This window comes from Phaseolus vulgaris, chromosome 11 (assembly GCF_000499845.2).
Source record: "Phaseolus vulgaris cultivar G19833 chromosome 11, P. vulgaris v2.0, whole genome shotgun sequence".
In the NCBI taxonomy this organism is placed as follows: domain Eukaryota; kingdom Viridiplantae; phylum Streptophyta; class Magnoliopsida; order Fabales; family Fabaceae; genus Phaseolus; species Phaseolus vulgaris.
In genome coordinates, this window is record NC_023749.2 from 50,202,835 (window position 1) to 50,219,511 (window position 16,677).

The following is a 16,677-nucleotide window of genomic DNA, read 5'->3' on the forward strand; positions in this document are numbered from 1 at the left end:
CTTTCTTCAACATTTTTCTCAACATTCATGGACTTAGATTTTAGGACCACTTTTCCACTCTTTGTCTTTCTACCTTCTTTATTTCTCAATGGACCATTTCCATTTTTTCCTTTCTACGCTATCTGCTTATCAATTCACCATTTCCAACCTCATGTTCTTCTCCTCAAAATTGGTGAAACTATGTCTTTATAATAATAAATCAAATTCAAAAAAATGTGCCATAGTTTTTCCTCCATATGTTTCATTATAGTACACTGTTTTTATCAAAATATTCTTCGTTTTTTAGTTCATACATGGTAATTATTAAAAGTCAAGAATGGTCTCATTCTTTCTTCATTTAAGGATAATTTTGAAAACATTACAATTACAGAAAAAAACTAATATGATTAAGTATATTAATTATTTTTCTTAATATATATATAAGTTAGGTATTGATATCTTGTCTTAGACATAATCCAAAGCAATCTTTTTCTTAAATATTCCAAATCACATCACAATCCATGCATGATGTTGCTCTTGATTATTTTCTTAGGAACCATGATTACTTTTACAAAGTTTGTCATGAAAGTTTTCTAAAAATTAACCATTTCTCTTCCTTGAAGACTAATGCATTTTTCTATTCTCATGATTGTTGATATTCTCATGATTGTTGAGAGTTAAAAGAATGCATAAAAGGGTGCTTCAGGCAAATTCTAGATATTACGTAAACTTAATTACTTTTATCTTTTCTCCCTTATACTCTTCAACATCTGTCACCAAGCACAAATAAGGCAAAAAGAATGAAATAAAAGTTACATTACTCTACAAAAGCTAATTGTACGTACCAACTTGATTAACAAAAAATAAAACTGAAAAAGGGCTATAATACTCACTAAGACATGTTTATAGAAAAGACGAAATGTGAAGTTATTTAAATTTAAATCTTGATCTATTAAAGTTATATTGTACTTTTTTCATTTTCTGAAACATGTATTGTGATTTTGAATAATTTTTTAAAATTATATTATTTTTAACTAGTTTTTTTTATTAATGAATAAATTTAGATATTTAAGAATTGTTCAAACCCATATACAAGAGAAACATTAGAATGTATCCAATATTTAGAAGGGTAAAAACCCCCCAATCTACCCCATCATCCCAAAAAATAGCCTACAAACCCCAAAATCAATCCCTCTTTACATATCAACCTTCAAACATTCAAAAAGTTTAACTATACATAAGTCGAGATACCAACATTCCAATTAATCTATCAAAACTAAAGTTATAATCACCAAAGAAAAATAAGTCAATATACATATTCCATAATCACCTTCCATTGCCCTTCCCCTACATTGTAAACTAAACTAGCTCCCTGACCAAAATCTAGAAAGAAAAGTTAGTAATGTCAAATTATCACCGTAATTGTGAGGTCCTTTGGTGGGAAATCATTTCTTTCTCATAGATTTCAGACAAACTATAAGATCCATACACCATTTAAAATATGTAAAATCTACTTAATGTTCCTTACATATAATCCACTACCAAGCATTTAACTGTGTCATCTTGTAAATCTCTAAGTGGTCTACTCTACCATTCTTAAAAATAACCTTATTTCTTTGTTTCCAAATCTCCCCTATTACAACAACCCACATACCACACTCTATTCCATATGTTGATAAGTTTGACAGTCTAAAGTAAAGAAAGTGTGCTTTTGTATAACACTGAAACCTCATCAATCCATAAATAACACGTATTACATACTAACCAAGCCACCCTATAGGTAAAAAATAAATGATTAGTTGTCTCCTCTTCCTCACAATATATTACACATAAAGTACTATCCATAACCATCCCTCGCCTAAAAAAATATCTTTGTTGCCATTTTATTTTGTAGCACCCTCCAAGATACTACTCGTGGTAAAGGTAAAGCCTCGACCTTCCAAAAAAATTCATACATTGTCCTATGTTCACCACATAACACTTTTCTTAATATTATATATATATATATATGTGGATTTAATAATGTAGGTTGAAGTATGTTCTTCCTTCCATAACCATTTATCTTCTCTTTTCTTAATCAATCGCTTACCCTCCAACATTGCATCAACTGGGATATTTGATTCATTTCCCAATCAAACAAAATATCCTCCACTTTAGATTCCAACTCCATACATTATTGCTCAAACTTCCAGCTTGGTTTAACTTAGCGCCTTTGAAAGTTGTTAAGGAAAATAATCTTGGGAACTTAACTTTAAATTCTTCATTATCTACCCACTTGTCTTCCCAAAATCTTATATCTTTCCCATCTCCAATATCCCAAATAATGTTATCTTCAAATGTATTCTCCCACTCCTCTAGCTCCATTTTTTTTTTCAAATCCCTCCACCAAAGAGAGGCCTTGTTGTTTTTTTATTTGATTCTTTAAATCGCTCCACGCCATACTAAGAGTCTAGTATTTCTTTCCATAGACCATCTTTTACTCTTTTTAGCCACCAAACCCATTTACCTATTAATGCAATGTTAAACAAGTATTACCCGTAACTCACCTTCCTCTTTAGATTCACAGACCTTTTCCCAAGATATTCATGTTATTTTCCTTCTATCCGTCTCCCATCCCCATGAAAGTTGTCTTTGAATCTTCTTAATTGTTTCCATCACTGAAACATGCATTTCAAAGAAGTATAAATCGAATAACAATAGTGATGTAATCACTTTTGTTTCCATTTCTTGTCCTTCCATTCGCCTATATATAATTTGTAATATGTAAATATGAAATGAAGGGTATTTAGACTAATCCTTTGGACATAAAAGGATAGAAAAATGGATCAAAGAACAACAAGGTACTCATTCATCTTTTTCCTTTGATTTTGATCAACTGCAATATGGGTAATCATTTGATTCTTGATCTCCTTTTGTTCTTGGTGGTCTTGGTGCGTGGTTGATGACAATGTTGGAGGAGAACGAAAGAGAAGGGAAAGTGTTGTGGAAGGATTGATCTATAATGCATGGTTTAGGCAAGGAGTGTGAGCTTCATTGGTCTTTGATATCTTGGGAAGATAAAGGAGAATAATCCAAATTTACATGCTAAGTGTGGTCTATGTTGTTGTTGATGATTTTCATACAGATTTTTTGTTTTCTACTTCTTAGAAATTGTTTTCTACTAGTGAGTAGAAATGAATTTTGTTGCAAACATAAGTGAATGGATATTATGGAAAACCATGGCCTCTAGGGCCATTGTTTTTGTTATATAAAGTCAAATTGTTCAAATGGGAAAATGTAGCTCTAATATAAAAGGAGACACCACTTTGTTTGTTAAAGAGGGGAAAACTTAGATGAGGAGAAAAATAGAGGGATCTAAGGAAGGTGAAAGACAAATAATTAGATGATGACGATCCGAAGAGTTTTAGGAAATAAGAGAATTGATGAAGGGACTACATTATCAATTGTCACATCAACAAGTTATTGTGGCATGTCATCATTGTCTAAATATTATTAACACCAATTTAATATAAGAGACTACATTGATTATTTTCTTTAAAAAAATTGGACCAAATTGAGACATTATAGTGAGACTAAATTGAGAATATCTAACAAATAAAGGACCAAAAAGGCTATTAAACCTACAAAATAAGAGAAAAAAAATTGGTTTTAATTTTTTTTAACACTTTGTGGGATGCTTTTAGGTCTTAAAGAATTCTCTTCTTGTAAACTATAGTCATTGGATAGACACTAGAGATATCTTGTACAAGTCTCCCAAAACTTTGTTTGAAATCCTATATTGAGAGAGAGAGAAAAAACTATGATTGTGGATTGAATATCATTTAACAAATTGATCTCTTAATAAAATAAAATAACATTTTTATCCTGTTGGTGTTAGTATTGAATTCTATTATGTGTATGTAATGCAACTTGTTACACTATCTTTCTTTAATTTCTTTTACTTTTACATTTATAACATGTCTTTTGATAGTAATTTAACAAAATTCGTATTTAATTTAAGAAGAAATCCTAACGTGTTTGTTGAACCTGTGAAAATATAGAAAAGAGAAATAACACATCATCTTAAGGAGGATAACTCAAAGCATAACAAAAGATGTTCTTGTTAAAAAATTATTTTTTAGTTTCCTTATTTTATATTTCTTGGACTGATAAATATTAAGGCTTGTCATTTTTTTAGTAAAACTATGCAAATAGTAATTTTAGGGTAGGTTGAATTTGGGTCTATCAAGCCCTAAAGGAAGAGGTACAAAGAAAGGAGTGCAAGGAAGCAACATGAGGCAATCATCTAAGTACAATAAGAGCTTATGTTATACTTGGTTAGTCTAGGCAAAGACAAAGACAATGTGAGTCTAACATGGAAAGTGTGACACAAGCATGGAGATAATCCTATCCATTAATCTAGATATAGAATTTAAATTTGAATTTTATTTTTACATCCTTCTTATTTCTTTGTACATTGATCGATCAAACTTAGCCTTGAGTGCCTATATATAGTAATTCACTCTTTTTGTAAATTTGTTTGAAGATGTATGATAATTGGAGAGTTTATGTAAATGTTTTGTGAGAGTGATCACTATTCTAGAGTCTTATTTTGGTTCTTAGGAGTCAAGTGGTAATCCATCCTATGATGCTCATCCCAGGGAGGAACATGAAGTTTTCTCGAGTGGCACATCACTTCTTCTCATGTCCTAAGTCTTTTATCCCCTTTCTCCTTACTTGTAGCTCTTGTTCTTATTTTACTTTGCTTGTTTAGTTCAATCTTCTTATGACAATTTCATTCCTAGTGTTGTTATGTTGTTTGTCCATGTTTCATTTCCTAACAATAAGAAGATTAAACTCTTAGTTGATTTATGTTTCACATTTAAACATTTGTAATCATCTTTATTCTAACAATGTGATTGACTTGTAGTAGTGTCGAATGTGATTGACTTGTAATAGTGTCGAGATGGGTAACATCCTTAAAAGTGAGTAAAGTCAAACACATAAAAAATAGTGTTCATTTGTGGAGATAATTGTTGATTGAAAAGACAAGTACACGTTACAAACATTACATATAATCTAAAATATTCTAATAGTGTTAGATAATTAATTTATAAACAAGAATAAAAATATGTGTTTTTTATTTTTATTTTGAAAAAATATTTACAAATTAACTCTTTATAAACTAATTGTTATACTTTTTTTACTAGTGTGGCTAGAGAGAAAATATTATGTTAATCTCTTTGTTAGTTAAATTTTTAGGTGAGGAGAGAAATGAAAAAAAAAATAAAAAAATCTCACCTTACCTAATTTTGACTTCCTTCTTGTATTAAAGGACTTGCAAGGAAAAGAAGGTGAATATTATTTGATTTAAATAGTTTGACTAAAGCATCTTTATTATTACTTTGAAATAAAAAATTATCCTAATTTTGTTTTAGGTATATTAATTGTTTCTTCTTTTTCTTCATTTTTCCTTTCACGCAATCCATGTGTGTTGTTGCTAACCTACTAGAACTTTAATCAAGAAGTTACCCTAACTTTTCCCCTCTTTCTCTTCAACGTCGTCAATGTCTAAATATTCTCTATCGATTTGCTTTTGTAGTAAGGTAAGTTTTTATACTTCACTACATCGTATCTTCCATTATTGTGCATCTATTTTATAATTGTATATTGATATTTTTAGGTAGAAGGTGTTTGTAAGTATTATGTTCATACAAAGTTGTCTCTCTTTTTCTCTTGTGTAATAAACATGTATAGGATTATTTTCCCTTTCTTTCTTGTATTTTACTTATTAAAATTTCTTGAAAAATGAAGAAGAAGTATCCTCTCTTTTGAAAAATGAATGTTTTGTATTATTTTCATTGTATTCCTTTTTACTTGTACTATTAATCTTTATTGTTTTTTTAATGTCATTCTTTTTTTATTTTGGATAAATAAGTTTATAGATATTTAACTTTGAGTATATGAGCATTAACATTTTTTTTTCTAAAGATGTTTATTGGATTGAATTTTTGTATAAGTCAATACTTTTTTTTTTATGTTTTAGTTATATATTATACCAAACTTATTTGAGTTTATAATTCAATTGCATTATGTTGCATTTAGGAGGGACATAAACAATCCTTGGCCAAACCTTGGTTACCTTTTGACCAAACTAGACTAGTTTTGGTGAAACCTTTGAAAATTGGTGGACCATCACTATTTATTATTGAAATTGGACTGCATTACTTGAAAACTATATGTAGAAGGGGTTTCTCATAGCATCATCTTTAGGATTTGAGTTTGTTAAGAATGTTTCTGAATTTTCTTTTGAAAGAATTTTTCAATCAAGCTCAAGCTCACGAAATAAGCTTGTGATAAAAGCTTTTCAAATACTCAAGTAATGTCATCGACCCATTTTATTTTATTCCAAATTCCTTCTTCCCCTTGCATCCCTTTTATAATTATCTATTGAACCAAACAACCATATGCACAAATATCTAATTCATCTAAAATTCAGTCAAAATGATATGTAAAGAAATCCATAAAATGAATATGGAATATTTGAATCTTCATGATCAAGAATAAAGAACAAACTAGTAATGAAAGATTTCTCTCCTTAGATTGTGTTATATTAATCAATTGGTGAGATTCAACTAATTATCATAAAAGTTAAGGTTTCTATGAATGGAAACTCAAGCTCACCTCTAATCCATAAAATGTTCAACAATACAATTAATAGAATTTAATATCTAAAAAAGTTAATAATTGAAAAAATAACAAAAAATATTCTTCAAATATATCTTGATGTATCCTCCATAACAATTATTTTATATATATAGATATTAACTATAAAATAGAACCATTAGAAATAAAATAAAAAAAGTAATTTTCTTATAATCAATCTTAGAATAACTTTATCCTTCTCATCTCTTTCTTATAAACCTGATATGATAATTATTAATTGCTGTATTTATGATGATGAAACATGAATGATGATGATTTTCTGAAAACTTAATATGAAAAAAAACTTGCAATTTTGTATTTCTAATGTGATACAAAATCCATGGAAATGGGTAAAAGGCATTCCTTAGCACAAGGCAGAAAGGTACCTTTTGGTGTCACATTCATAGGAAACATGGCACAACCAACTATTGTGATTTTATTTGCAGGCACACACGTGGGGTTGGTTACTTTCTCTCTCCATGGACTAAGATCACACAAGAAAAGTAACTTTTTTCTATCTACCCTTAACGTTCAAACTAGTACAAAGGACGAGGTTCAAACTTCGAAGACAATTCTCAGCATTGAAGCTAAAAAAAATGCTTTTTTTCGTTGGCTCTTGAAAAGAACATCTTTTGGGTTTTCCAATGGAGTAAAACAATGAACAAACTGACGAATCATAGCCTTTGCCACACACCTCAAAAAATAATAATATATCTGAATGAAGGGGCACATGAGATTCTATTCCATTCTCCCTTTTGACTGTTTCCCTTTTATCTCTTTTCTATTTATTGTTTCTGAATTTTTCATTCCAATTTCTTGAGTAGGGAGGACCCTACTCCCTATTTTCACCTATTCCTATTTCTTTGTCCCCTCTTCTATCCTTTTGGAAACCATCAAATGTTTGTTTTGTATATATGTCAAGTTTTAGGCTTCTTTGGAAGAGAAACTTAGGACCCTTTTGTTGCAGACAACAGTAAGAGTTCTCAGTTCTACAAGGATTATTCAGGTTCTTTTTTTTTCTTTCTTTTCCCAGTTCATATTCCTTATCTGGGAATACCCTGTAGGATAATTGATGCTTGAAGGGCATTGCACTAGAAGTTGACTTTTGTAAGAATCACATTTGGAATTTATACCCCTTTTCATGGGGTGGCAATGTTTTCTTTAAATGGCTGAGATTTTCTTCTTCAGTGAATGCCATTTTTGTGTGACACTGTTCTGATTTGTTGGATTTGGGTTCATGGTTAAGAATTGATACTTGTTGCATTCTTTTGCACTTGTTAACATTTCTGGGCATCTGTGAATTCATTCTCTTCCAATTTGGGTCATACCCCATGTGTTTCAATAATCTGAGCATGCCTGTTTTGGTTGGTGTGAATGCTTTGAGATGCCTATTTTCTTGTAAATGGTTTCCGGGAAATAATCATGCAAATGGGTGTTGATTAATTTCTTGTGATCTTATTCTCTGAGTGCACTAATTTACGTGTCTTCCCTGGGAATTTAGATGGACAACGAATTTGAGGATAGACAAGAAGAAACAGTTTCAGATATCATACCAAGCAATCAGCAGAGGAAAAAGCAGGTTTCTTTCTTTCTTTCTTTCTTTCTCTGTTTCTTTTCTTGAAAATATTGTTTAGTTTGTCTTCAGTTTAATTGCAAACATTTTTTTTTGTTGCGTTTGTTTGTGTCTATTATTCACTGCCATGAAGATATTCAATGGATGACACTCTGGAATCTCTGGAGTCATGTGACTGACTATGTATTGGTTATGCAGTGTTTATGTCTATTTCAATAACTTGATTAAATGTTTACTCTTTCTTCTTTTGGCAACAATTGATTCTGTGAATGTGATTTTTCAGTCGTTTCTGTGGAAAGTTTTGGCCATGAGAGAGAGAAACGGAAGGACAATGGAGAGAGGTTCAAATTATTCCCTTGGTGAGTTCTTTTCAAATTCACTCTGTTTTAACTGATAGAGGTTGGCAGCATTACACAACATTCTGGTCATGTATACGAAGATGTGAAAAACATAGAATAATGTTTTTGAATTATAGGTGATTTGACATAGACATTGTTAATTTTTTTTGGTTATGTTGGAGATATCAATCAGCATTTCAATATGCTGTCTTCCCTGAAAAGGTGGAATCACTACTATCCCATTAAAGAGAATATTTATTGGAATCACTACTTTTGTGTTGAAGAGAATATATATTACTTCTTTATTTCCCTTTGACTTAACCTTTGCTTCTTCCTTCTTTTGTATAAGCACGATGTTTATAAAATCCCATCTTAGTTGTAAAGATTAGGAGATGAGCTGGCCTAACTGATAACTGAAAGTTCAGAGTGGTAAGGGGGAACATCCTAAGTGTTTTTTAATGTAAAATCACAAGAATGTGTTCATACTTGTGTTTCATATGGCGAAATGAATGAAGCAAGTTGAATGGATTCATTTTTTTTTTTCACTGTTTCATCTTGGCACAAAATATTCTCTTACTGTTGAAAGATAATAAGTGGTTATTGAGAAAGGCATATATTCCTTTCTTGCTCAGTAATATGTTCCAATGTATTACAGTGGTTGTGAGAACTTATCTTTATCTTAACTTTTACTGTATGTACATTCCCTACTAGAAGATGATGTTAAGAGCAATAGAACCTCAATCTTCACATGTTTCAGAAACACCATTCTAGAGGTTCATCTTGGCATGATCACTTAGATCAATCTCTAATTTTCCTTGCAGATACACTTTCTGATCCATCCATTGAAAATCGAGGCTCAGAACCTTCTATGTCTTCTACCGAAGCAGTTCAAAATCTCAGGTAGATTTATATGAAGAATTGATTTTGTTTTTCTTGTATAAAAATGGTACAAAATATTTGGTGACAGATTAATGATCGTAGTTATTTGCATATCAGAGTTTTTGCAGCAACATGGAATGTGGGAGGGCAATGCCCCACTATGAACCTTGATCTGAGTGATTTTCTTCAGGTTCGAAATGACCCAGATATGTATGTTTTGGGGTATGCTCTCTCCCTCTCTCATACTTCTGATTTTAATCAATGAATAAGATTTTAGTCAACAAATTGCCCCTTGTTTCAAGGGAGTTAACCAACTACCCTTTTTTCTTCACTTTGTCAAAAAGAAGGTCATTTATCACTTTAGATTTGAAGTTTTGACCTTTCAGACTTGTCATGAAATGAATTTATTTGCACCGTTTGCCATATGCCAACATAGTTTGGTGCATGTGGTGTTGTCTGCTTGAGCAATAAAAATGCTTTGAATATTGGGCAGCGCTTTGTTAGGCAGAAAAGTAGTCTAATTGGAGATTTCTGCTTTACAAGTTTGCTGAACTAAAAGGGAAAAAAAGTGTTGTTTAGATTGTATAAACTAATCTCTTCAAAAGAATCTAAAAGCTTGTATTAATAATGTGAACATTTTTCAAAAGTGGTTTTATATTAGCATAAAGAAAGTGATTCGTTTAAGAAAGCAAGTCTTAAACAAACTCACTCTAATTCACAATATTATATATCTTCAATTTTTCAGCTTTCAGGAGATTGTCCCTTTAAATGCTGGAAATGTGCTGGTATTAGAGGATAATGAGCCTGCTGCAAAATGGCTCGCTTTAATCAATCAATCACTCAATGGTCCTTCAGATTTGGCTCCCAACGGACTAAAACAGACTGCATCTTTTGGTGGACCATTGTTCTTCCAAAAGCCTTCTTTGAAGAAGATTAAGAAAACTTTCAAAAAATTAAATGGAAAGAGGCTAAAAAGTTGTAACTGTGTTCTTGAAATGGAAAGGAAGGCTGCAAAGGATTTCTGTTTTCGCTGTCAAGAATCAAACTTCAATTCAGATGATTCTTCCACCGAAGAAGAGGATGATAATTTCCCAATTCCTGTTTCCTTGGCTACTACTCAGATGAAATACAGCCTTGTTACATGCAAGCAAATGGTTGGAATTTTTGTAAGTGTCTGGATGAAGAGGGAACTTGTTCAGTATGTAGGCCATCTGAGAATATGTTGCACTAGCCGCGGGATCATGGGTTGCCTTGGGAACAAGGTAGTCTTAAGAAGCTTTATTCTGTTTCATTTAACTAAAGTTCATACAAAGTGTAAATAGAAAACAATTTTTGAACACAAAGTTGTAGTTACTATCTACATTACCATGCTTGTTTCTGTGGCTGCAGGGGTGTATATCAGTGAGCATGTCTTTTTATCAGACAAGTTTTTGCTTTATCTGTAGTCATTTGGCATCTGGAGAGAAAGAGGGTGACGAGCTTCGCAGGAATCTTGATGTCATAGAGATTCTGAAGAACACTCAGTTTCCAAGGATTTGCAAGACACCAAATAGTAGGATGCCTGATAGAATCTTAGACCATGAGTGAGCATCTTTTGAAACTAATTACCAAGAGTTTTAATGCAAAAAAAGTTCAACTGCTTAATAACATTGAGTAATTTTCATATCATTGGTCCCAAATTTTCTGATTATGTGGGAAATGTTTTCTCCAGCCGAATCATATGGTTTGGGGACTTGAATTACAGAATTTCTTTGAGCCATGATGATGCAAAAAGGCTTGTGGAAAAGAGGGATTGGCCTTCTCTTTTTAACAAGGATCAGGTAGTTTCTTTTTCCTAAGAATGTTGTGCTGATTTGACTGTCATACATATATATGTTGCCATTTTGTTGTTTGAAAAGTTCATTCATGTATAATGCTTACCTCATTTAGGTGATGAGCTTTTATGGTTTTCATTTATATGAACCATGAAATGGAAGATATTCATATTGATATACTCATAATCTTCTGAAAATTTAAGTGGGGTTCCATTTTGGTGCATCTCTTTTTCTTGGTGACTTCTAGTTACATTTCTGATTATGATGCATTGTACATTTTCTTTTCTTTTCACAGCTTAAAATGGAAAGGGAAGCAGGTCGTGTATTCAAGGGGTGGAAAGAAGGGAAAATCTACTTTGCACCTACATACAAATATGCCTTTAACTCAGACACTTACTATGTTGAAGGTGTAATAAAAGTTTCAAAGCACAAAAGGAGAACCCCAGCTTGGTATGTATCAGTTTGAAGAAATCAAGATATTTTCTTCTAATAAATATTAAACTTGCTCCTTCAACAATGTTACTTGCATGCATTACTTTGGTCCCTAAGAGTTTCCATCTAATTCCAATTTGTCTTTGAAATTCTCAACTAGCTAACAACCTCACCCTACCAAAATTGTTATAACTTGCTCATAAGTTCACTTCTATGATTTTATATATGATATTACGAATTTTGTAAAACAAAATTATCAGCAAATAATAAAATGAATAAATGGAAATATTTAAGAGATAGTTCAAACTTTTTACAAAAACTCCTTCACTTAGCCCCTCAGATAAAGGACTGTTACATGAGGGTCTCCCAAACCAGAATCCATAACATCATGGACCTTCTCTCAACCTCTATCAAAAAAACTATACCTTGTACTAGTTTCTGACGAATTTTACAAATGATTACCTATTAGGATTATAGCCTATATAGAGATGATTTAACATTCTTGTTTTCATTCAAACAAAGTTCACTTCTTGAAAACCTGTCTGTTTAAGAAACTGAGAGTGTTTAACTAATGACACTGTCAACCAATCAAACATCACTGTCTGTATGACTTTTCGAGCTAGTATTATGAAAGTCAATGAACTTGTTATACATAATGAGTATCATCATTTGGGATCCAAATCATGCATTCACTCTCTTTGTTTCAAATCTGAACAATGGAGAATGTTGCAGGTGCGACAGAATCTTGTGGCATGGAAGGGGAATCCATCAACTTTCATACGTCCGCAAGGAATTTAAGTTCTCAGACCATCGACCTGTTTGTTCAACATTTAATGTAGAAGTTGAGGTTATGTTCAGGGGACAGAAGAAGAAAGTTTCAACTTATAACTTTCAGAACATTGATGATGATCTTGTATCCACAAGAAGTTCATATTATTCTTGAAAATTCGTAAGTCACCAGCCAAATTTTATTATGATATCATAACAAAACAAGAATGACTCTTGACACTGATGCATGGTGTTGCAAGAGAAAGAATCTGACCACTGTAAAGTGCATTTTTGCAGTTTAGAGAGTAAAATTGCTCTTAGAAATCCAGTTTCCGAACATTGTAGTGGCATAGCATTGGATCATTATTCATAAACTAAGACAAATGTACATTAATTATTAATTTAAGAGTTTGTTTTTCATACACAATCATCCATTCAGATACTATGTTATATATGATTTTTAAAGCAGTTCTTATAATATTCAACAAATTAATGATGTGATGTTATTGGATGACAGTGTAAAAACTGTTAATACATAATTTTTTTTTATCTAAAAATACTCTTAAAACAGCTTCTAATTTCATCTGTTCATAGATTTTGTAGTCTTGTGCAAATCAATGCAAGTATATAAGAACAAGCTAGTGAGAATATTGAAGTGTTCCTTTACTGTGAAAACAGGTACATTGGTGCACTAACAGCAATGATTGCAAAAGTGAACAATAAATATCAAAATTTTGCTTGCAGTTGACAGAGATGAAAAAAAGTTTGAAGGTTTTGGAATGCATCAAGAAACTTGTTGCATCCAGAAAGAAGCTATGAAAGTGTAATAAAAATGTTCTTTAGAATTAACTTCTTTTTTTCTATGAAAAAGGAAAAACAAGTTCCTAGTAGTATGTACTAAGAACTAGGCATTTGGTAGATTAAGGGAGCCATCATCATGTAAAATTGAAGAGCAGGTTATATGAAATGAGTATAATATATATATATAAGTTGTAGTGCATTTAATGCTAACAAAGAGTATATTAATCAAAGTTTTTTTTTCCTGGACATAAATATTACTAATTATCCAAATATTCAACAAAATATTATGGAATGCTTTATTAGATTATATTTATTCAAAAGCTTGAAGATAGATTATTTAATATTCATAACCACTAAGTTTCAAAGGATTGTGATTAGATGTGGATGTTTGATCTTGAGTTTTAATGTTGTAATCTTTATGTTTATGCTTTTATAAATGATTCTATGGTAATTTAAAATGCTTTTTTAGGTTGTTGGAAAAGCAAGACTAATTTTTCAATCAATTGAAATCAAGTTTTAATTACTTAATTTCACATAAGACCATTTGAACTTTTTCAAAGATTTGCATTTAATTAATTAAAATCACTTGAAGATATTTTATTTAGTGATTTTAATTAATTAAAAACGTGAACTAATCCACTAAAATTCTCTTCTTACTTGCTAGAAACATTTTAATGGATTAAATTTAGTTTTAATGTACTAGTACTATCAATTTTATGTAATCTACTAAAATGACACCTCTTTTTCAAACAATGAAGAACAAGTCAATCTTTGTCTTATAGCTTAAATTCATACATTAACCAAACAATGTATGCTTCAAAACATGAGTAAAAATAAATTTATCAAACATATGGTAATAATAACAAATTTATCAAATGAGAAATGAATTATCTATTCTAGATGGATCTTCTATTAATTAATTACGAGATGGTATTTTGTATTTATTTATCTTAGTCGTGATTGTAATGTATGATCTTGTGTACATTTTTTGTTTTTACAAAAACATGGATTAGAATCCATTAAAATTGGTTCAATCTATATTGATTGAATGCTTGATTTTGATTTAAAAAATTTAATTCGTTATTTTTTGTACTTTAATAATGCATTAATATCACTTTAGTTAACTTTGTAATGATTTTAATAGATAAAAGTTAAATTAATCTATTAAAATGTTAACACACTCACAAAGTTATGCACTTTACTATAATCAACAGAGAGCCTATACGAATCATATAGTTTTTTAAAATATAACTACACATACACAAATATTCATAATATGATAAAAAAAAATCTGAATTTTATTTCAGTTGCTCCTACACTTTTATATATATATATATATATATATATATATATTTCGGTACATAATATAGTCGTAACATAAACAATACGTACAAAGATGTTGAAATTAATTTTCAACGTAAGAAAAATTAATATAAAATGATGTATTTTGATTAACAATCCACAATAATTCAATTTCAATAAAATATCAACATATAAAAATCATACATCTCAACCCAAGACACTAACATTTAATTCAATCCAAGACTTAGATAAACAAACAAATCCAAGAATAATGGATTAAGGTAAGTTTATTACAACACGAGTCATATATCTACAATCTCAAGTGCAAAGTGTCCAAACATAACCAAAGTCCAGTATAAGTTTAATCAAGTTGAGGGGATCAACTAACCTCACAAAGATTGATGACAAATCCAAAAGTAAAGAAAGAAAATAAATAATCTTATGAGTAAACAAAACTTACTCTATTGGAAAATATGATCAGTTGAAAATGATCCTTAACTCCTTAGATATTGCGATGTGTAATCAAAAAATTATGAAAGAGATGAGGTTTGGAGGAAAGAAATTAGAGAGAAGGCATTGGAGAAATTTTTTTTAGAAAGAGAGAAGAAGAAAAACTTGAGAAAGGGGTGGGGCTTTACATCTTATTTGGAATGAGAAGTACTTTAATAAATTAAGTTCAGTTTTAATTAATCAACTATATATGAGTTTTCTTAGAATATTTCCGTTGAATAAACTTGAGAAAGTTTCAAAATATATCAAAGACTTAAGAAGAGCTCCATAACTCTTGAAGAAAAAATCTTTCTTTGTTTATTTACAAGTTCAACAGCATGAATATCATTGAATAAAGGATCATTTTGAATATCACATTTGATTGTTTTTATGCCATTTATCTTTTGAAGATTTTTTTTCCATGTGATTCCTTTTTATTCCTTTCTTTGCATGTGTAAGTATTTGGCCAATTGGTAATGTGGTTATGGTGAAAACGGATTCACAAAAAGTTATAAAAGATATCTTGAAGTTCAAGATCTTAGTACTAATGCAAAATAGTAGTTTAACGACAGTTAAAAAGATCATATAAAGACTTTGGGAATTGTCATTATTCCGGTGTTGTTGTAAATTAGTTGTTTATAACGAAGATTCTAGAATCGTCGTTATAAAACCACATTAACGATGATTCTAGAACTGTCTTTATTTTGCCCAACAGACAATACAAAAATTAAAAAAATATATTTTTAAACACGGTTCCAAGCTAGAACCGTCATTATAAATGCTTTATAAAGATGGTTCCTAGATGGAACCGTTGTTATAAATGTATTTTTTTTAAATGTTTTATTATTATATATGTACTCTAATTCTGCATAAAATATCAAATTCGTAGAACAAGAATGCAATATGAAAGTTTACATACAATACATTAGTACATATAACCTTCTATAAAAAGTTCTATAAATCTATGAATTTTTTTATGTCATTCTAATAATTTATTTATCCTAAAGTGTTATACATGATTACCTTAAGGTGTATTCAAGTGAGTTTCTTTGCATTTGCACTTCCCCTCCCACTCAACATGTTATATCCAAAATAAATACTAAAATAATAAGATTTAATGTTAGAACACATAACATTATGTAATGTATGAGTAATAATTTGTGAATGTAATATAATCATAATGGTTTGATAAATATCTAATATATACTAGGAAACATGATGCAAAATTTCAGAATTTTTGACAAGTGAAAGTATGAGAACTAAAACCTTATAATACTTGAAAAAAATCCTAAATAATACTTAAAAATAAAAAAAATAATAGTAAACGGTGGATTTTTGAAATTTTGCTCAACCCTAATCCCCTTTGGGATTGGCCACGTGATTTGTTACCTCATTTCGAGCATCTTTCATTTTTTATGCTTCTCCATCTCATTTCTCTGTCAAAAGTTATGACCGTTTCAAATTTTTTCATGCTAATTTTTGCCAACTCCAAATCTATCACTCTTCTCTTCAATGTCATGACTCCTCCATCAAATATACACTACATCAAGTTCCCCCACAAACCATAAACTATTAACTAATCAACACATACATGCAAATATTAATATTTATAAAATTA

At 30.3% G+C, this 16,677-nt stretch overlaps 1 protein-coding gene across 3 annotated transcripts; it reads left to right on the forward strand.

Annotated features, from left to right (window-relative positions):
• Positions 1-7,233: 7,233 nt before the first annotated feature.
• Positions 7,234-13,216, forward strand: LOC137829607 (type I inositol polyphosphate 5-phosphatase 10). Of its 3 annotated transcripts, XM_068636455.1 has the most exons (11): positions 7,404-7,669; positions 8,165-8,242; positions 8,520-8,595; positions 9,396-9,474; positions 9,571-9,675; positions 10,199-10,715; positions 10,843-11,036; positions 11,165-11,273; positions 11,563-11,717; positions 12,432-12,648; positions 13,146-13,216. In XM_068636455.1, exons 2-10 carry the CDS (start codon positions 8,165-8,167, stop codon positions 12,640-12,642), a joined length of 1,524 nt encoding a protein of 507 aa, XP_068492556.1. In that variant the 5' UTR covers positions 7,404-7,669; the 3' UTR covers positions 12,643-12,648; positions 13,146-13,216. The 3 variants fall into 3 exon arrangements, with proteins under 3 accessions (XP_068492563.1, XP_068492556.1, XP_068492572.1); XM_068636462.1 differs by lacking the exon at positions 13,146-13,216 and having other exon boundaries at positions 7,234-7,669; positions 12,432-12,956; XM_068636471.1 differs by lacking the exons at positions 7,404-7,669; positions 8,165-8,242 and adding an exon at positions 8,268-8,419.
• Positions 13,217-16,677: the final 3,461 nt, after the last annotated feature.

Bases quoted from the DNA above. Each gene is read 5' to 3' on its own strand.
- LOC137829607 (XM_068636462.1), top strand. From the start codon at position 8,165: ATGGACAACGAATTTGAGGATAGACAAGAAGAAACAGTTTCAGATATC. The intron at 8,243-8,519 runs GTTTCTTTCTTT...GTGATTTTTCAG, and splicing joins ATCAGCAGAGGAAAAAGCAG to TCGTTTCTGTGGAAAGTTTT. The intron at 10,716-10,842 runs GTAGTCTTAAGA...CTGTGGCTGCAG, and splicing joins TGGGTTGCCTTGGGAACAAG to GGGTGTATATCAGTGAGCAT.